Raw genomic sequence first — 4442 nt, forward strand, 5'->3', positions numbered from 1 at the left:
TTTAGGTAATGGACCCACGCAGTCAATTATTAGGTGCTCAAAGGGTTTACTTGTGACCACAATAGGACACAAAGGCACCGGTCTCAAAGACTGATTCGGTTTCCCTGTTAACTGACAGGTATGACATGTTGTAATAAAGGCCGAAATATCTTTTTTCAGACCCGGGCAATAAAACTGTCTCAAAACTCTGTTGTACGTTTTATTTACTCCGAAATGACCAGCAACTTCACCATGTGAGACTCGCATTACCACCTCTCGAAATTGCTTTGGCACCACTACTTGAATTACAGATTCCTCAATCAAACCCTTCGCACAGGGAATAAATTTCCTCAAGAGTAGCTCATCTTGGATAAAATATCCACTGGCAGCACTTCTTACCTCCTGCGATGGAATAACATTCTCAAACAGTTGTTGTAACCCAGGATCGTTCTGTTGTGCAGTCATCAGCTCCCTATGAGTAATAGGAAAAAGAGTAGACAAACCCGGCACAACACAATTAAACAATTCTTTCTCTTCACAAGATGCCTCACGACTCCTCGAACGAGTTACTGCACACGTTACAAATACCTCAGGGAATTCTTGCTTTAGCACATCAGACTCTTCCATCAACGGAGTGGGCACTACCACAGGTGGTGGAATTACCTCTCGCCATACCCTATCTCCAGCTAAATTATTCCCCAATATTACCATGACAGTGGACTGGTGGGGCTTCGCTTATGCTGCAGCTCTTGCTCTGGGGGGATTCATGGGATATAAAAGAAAAGGTATGAATTGTGCTGTTGTTGTTTTCATGCACCTTTCGAATTGAGCATGTGCAGCTAAATATTGCAGATATGGAGATATTGAATCTAGTGCTGGACTCCCACAGGGAGTGTGGTGTCATTAATCGCTGGACTCTTCTTTGGAAGTGTGTCTGCATACGGAGCCTTTCGGATATCAAATGATCCACAGGATTACTGGACCTCTTTAAGTATAAAAATCTCCCTTCTTTAGAAATACTCAGCAAATGTAGGCCTACTTTACACAGCTTTGAACTTTCTCTTTCATTGCTTTTTCTTATAGTGTCTGCTGGCGTACTTGCAGTTGTGATGGGAATGAGGTTCAGGAAATCTGGGAAATTAATGCCTGCAGGGATCATGGCAGCGCTGAGGTAAAGTGGCATTGTTAACTCTTTCACAGTTACAAATATACTATATTATTGTGTTCAGACGTATCAAAATATGGCTAGTACAGCTTTGAAATCTTTCAAAACCCTTGAAAACTTTTATTCATGAATTATTGAAATATAGCCTATATGAAATTGGTGTTAAATTTTTTTTATTAAACAATATTTTCATGCAAAATGAATGCGGGAGCCTGTTTGATATAGATAGGCTATATAAAGACATTTCACATGGCTATGAGCGTGATATTCCTCATATAAATATCCAAGTATATGATACAGCTTAGTTTGAATAAGGAAAGCGATATCTTTGTTGTATCCCTTTCATTGGTTAAAGCTGCCAGTCATTGCATGTGCTGCACTTTATTTGTACCATTTTGTTTTATTAATATATAGATTATAGATTAATATAATTATCTGTTTACCTTTTTTTAGAATTTGAAAGATAATGATGATATTGTTTGATTAGTGACATCTCTGATTGTAGTCCTCGAAAACCAAAAAAAGTAGTGCCAGAAAAGTCCTGCAATTTCATTTTACAGTATCTGCATGAACTTTACATTTGACTTTTCTTCTACATTTATGGAAGAAGTAAAAATCTAGTTGAAAATACCATGTTTCAAGTCATGTTTTCCCCACACTGTTTTTTATTTTACCACATGAACACAAGGAAGACTGATCGAATATTGTCTTTTATTTATATGCTCCATAGTAGTTAAGATCAAAATTATTACTAGAGCAAATACATGTGAAATGAACAGGAGACGTGCAGCTGAGGATCTGTCTGATGTCTGCTCTTATTTCAGCCTCCTGATGGTTTTCCGGATTCTGATCTTCTAAGTGATCACTGGGACCTTCCAGACAACATGTACTGAACAGCTGCGATGTTCATTTCACATTATTATAACTGTATCTTGTACATTCCAAATAAATCTGTCCATGTTCGCGTGTCAGTTTTAATAAAGAAGCTTGTAAGTTAGTTCACTTCTACTTAAAGCCGTGGCTCAACACCTCCTTCACGGTGTTCACGTACACCTCGTCAGGCGGAGGCTTTCTCGCACTGCCCGGCTGCAGGAATTTGCTGATTCTTGGTAAGGCCTTCATTTTCCCCTGGAACGCCTGCGAGACAAATGAAAAATTATATAAAATCATAATCATGCTGCTAAAAAAAAGAGGAATTATGGGTTTGATTCATGGACTGAATTGGTCAGGCAACTCACTAAACTTATTACTGTATATCTGACAATCAATACTGTGTTTTTTTATTTGTGTTAAATATAAATTTGAAGGTTTAATGAAACTTAACTTCACTCTATTCTGACTGTTTGACTGCCAACGTTTAAAGATACAGACATGCTCACAAAAAGAACTAAAATGTATGTTGAAAAATGGGGTCCCGCTTTATATGAAGTGTCTTTAACTACTATATACTAACCTTTTAATGAATCATTTGATGCAATGCAGTATGCACTTATTGTGTACATGCATGTTTTTACAGTATTGTACTTATATGTAAAAATACCTGCATTTAATTACAGCTGTAATTAATAACATCTGTAATTACACTGTTGACCCACTCTTAATCTCACCTGTATCCTCCTCAACATCAACACTATAAGATCACTGTACCTGATATAATTACTTTTTTGATGCAAATACATAGTAGTTAAAGACACATAATATAAAGTGTGACCAATAATGGTATTGTTAAGTCCAATTTTGGGGTTGATGGTGTGTGTGGGAAAGCGTGGAACAGATCACCTGGACTTTGGGAAAGGTTGACAGTATTGTAGGGAATAACTCCTGCAGCATCAGAGAGGCTTCCAGAAGATGAACATCAGCGCGGCTCAACTGGTTTCCCACCAGGAAATTAGAGTTTGCAAGACCCTAAAAAAGTCATATCAGAAACGGCATGATTATGTGGATAATAAATGCTTCAAAATATGAGGAGTCAGAGCTATCAATACCTTTTCAAACACGGGGAGGAAGCGCTCTTTTGCCTTTTGCTCTATATTACTGAGACTTTTCTGCTTGTTTTCAGGAGGTGTAAAAGGAGACATCATTAAAAGATCCATTAGATCACTAAGGCCCTCTGCATACATGTCAATCCTAAAGGACAAAAATACAGTGATAATTGCTTAGGTGTGGTGGAAAAACAAGGAATCTTATTTAAAATAACGGATTACTGGAATCTAGTTTCATAACAGTCACGGAACAATTTGCATTAAAAGTTGATATTTACAAAGCCCGTTCTTTAAGGTCTTTTCCGTAGAGGTTGTATTTTCCAGCGATGTAATTCAGGATAGCCCTCGACTGCACAAGCTGTATCCCATCTATCTCAACCAGAGGAACCTGCTGAAACATCAGGGCTCCCTCTGCAACCAACATAGCAATCACATTCATAATAATAATATACATTATGCAATAGTATATACATAAAACAAGAGATGACTGATGAGGAATTTACTGAACTTACCATTCACCAGTTTTTCATAATGCTCCCTCTTGGTCAAAAACACCTCCTCAAACTGTGAACACAAGAACGCATTGATCTCTGTCATATGCAAACAAACTATATTTATTGCGCATGCTGAAGAAAAAGTTACATGTAAAGTGTTAATCGAGTTCCACTTGCAAATTGCAACTGCATTTCTTTTTGTATAAGACGTCACGTGGTCAAAAACACCTCCTCAAACTACAAGAACAAAATGAAAGTATTGATCTCGAGATCACATTACAATGCACACATTCAATTTCTAAAGCAGGTGTTTTGTGATCGTCATATGCAAATAAACTACATTTATTAGGAAAAAGTTACATATGTAAAGTGTTAATCGATTTCCACTTCTTGCACCTGCATTTTTTTGATAGACGTGGAGAAGTTTTCCAGAGCAACTAACCTCGACTCCAGCCGCGGCCAAAAGCCATCGGATCGACTCCATTTTCCCTCTTCCATCGAAGTAATGCAACACAACTTTCTCAGACATTTTCACAAAATAAAGCGACACTTCAGTACAAAACGTTTTTCTGCGGTGTGTGTGTGTGTGTGTGTGCAGTGCTGTGCTGGCTGTTTATGTGGACTGTGTTGTGTAATTCGTGGGTGGTGCTGCATCGGGACAAAGGGCTCAAACTTACACCCACTGTCCCACACGCACATCTACAGGAATATTGTTGTGAATATGCTGCTGATATCACTCGAGGCATGTAAATAACACAGTTGCACTGCTTCCTGGGTCAGTTTTCTACAGCTCAAACTGTCCAGACAAGCGTCTGCTGATCG

General features: G+C 38.3%; 2 protein-coding genes across 2 annotated transcripts; one reads left to right on the forward strand and one right to left on the reverse strand.

Moving 5' to 3' along the window:
* Positions 1-688: 688 nt before the first annotated feature.
* Positions 689-2141, forward strand: LOC130103839 (transmembrane protein 14A-like). The gene is made up of 4 exons (XM_056270166.1): positions 689-764; positions 869-970; positions 1063-1150; positions 1969-2141. Exons 1-4 carry the CDS (start codon positions 689-691, stop codon positions 2000-2002), a joined length of 300 nt encoding a protein of 99 aa, XP_056126141.1. The 3' UTR covers positions 2003-2141.
* LOC130103838 (glutathione S-transferase 3-like) lies at positions 2133-4219 on the reverse strand. The gene is made up of 6 exons (XM_056270165.1): positions 4063-4219; positions 3639-3690; positions 3405-3537; positions 3130-3271; positions 2924-3049; positions 2133-2281 (listed from the first exon to the last, which is right to left on the reverse strand). Exons 1-6 carry the CDS (start codon positions 4147-4149, stop codon positions 2150-2152), a joined length of 672 nt encoding a protein of 223 aa, XP_056126140.1. The 5' UTR covers positions 4150-4219; the 3' UTR covers positions 2133-2149.
* Positions 4220-4442: the final 223 nt, after the last annotated feature.

The sequence above is a fragment of the Rhinichthys klamathensis genome, unplaced genomic scaffold (genome assembly GCF_029890125.1).
Source record: "Rhinichthys klamathensis goyatoka isolate OS25496 unplaced genomic scaffold, OSU_Roscu_1.1 h1tg000298l_1, whole genome shotgun sequence".
Taxonomy (NCBI): Eukaryota; Metazoa; Chordata; class Actinopteri; order Cypriniformes; family Leuciscidae; genus Rhinichthys; species Rhinichthys klamathensis.

Coding starts and splice junctions, on each gene's coding strand:
- LOC130103839 (XM_056270166.1), top strand. CDS start 689: ATGACAGTGGACTGGTGGGGCTTCGCTTATGCTGCAGCTCTTGCTCTG. Junction 971..1,062: donor GGATTACTGGACCTCTTTAA/GTATAAAAATCT, acceptor TTTTTCTTATAG/TGTCTGCTGGCGTACTTGCA. Junction 1,151..1,968: donor GGGATCATGGCAGCGCTGAG/GTAAAGTGGCAT, acceptor CTCTTATTTCAG/CCTCCTGATGGTTTTCCGGA.
- LOC130103838 (XM_056270165.1), bottom strand. CDS start 4,149: ATGTCTGAGAAAGTTGTGTTGCATTACTTCGATGGAAGAGGGAAAATG. Junction 3,050..3,129: donor TCCTCCCCGTGTTTGAAAAG/GTATTGATAGCT, acceptor TGACTTTTTTAG/GGTCTTGCAAACTCTAATTT. Junction 2,282..2,923: donor CAACCTTTCCCAAAGTCCAG/GTGATCTGTTCC, acceptor TTTGTCTCGCAG/GCGTTCCAGGGGAAAATGAA.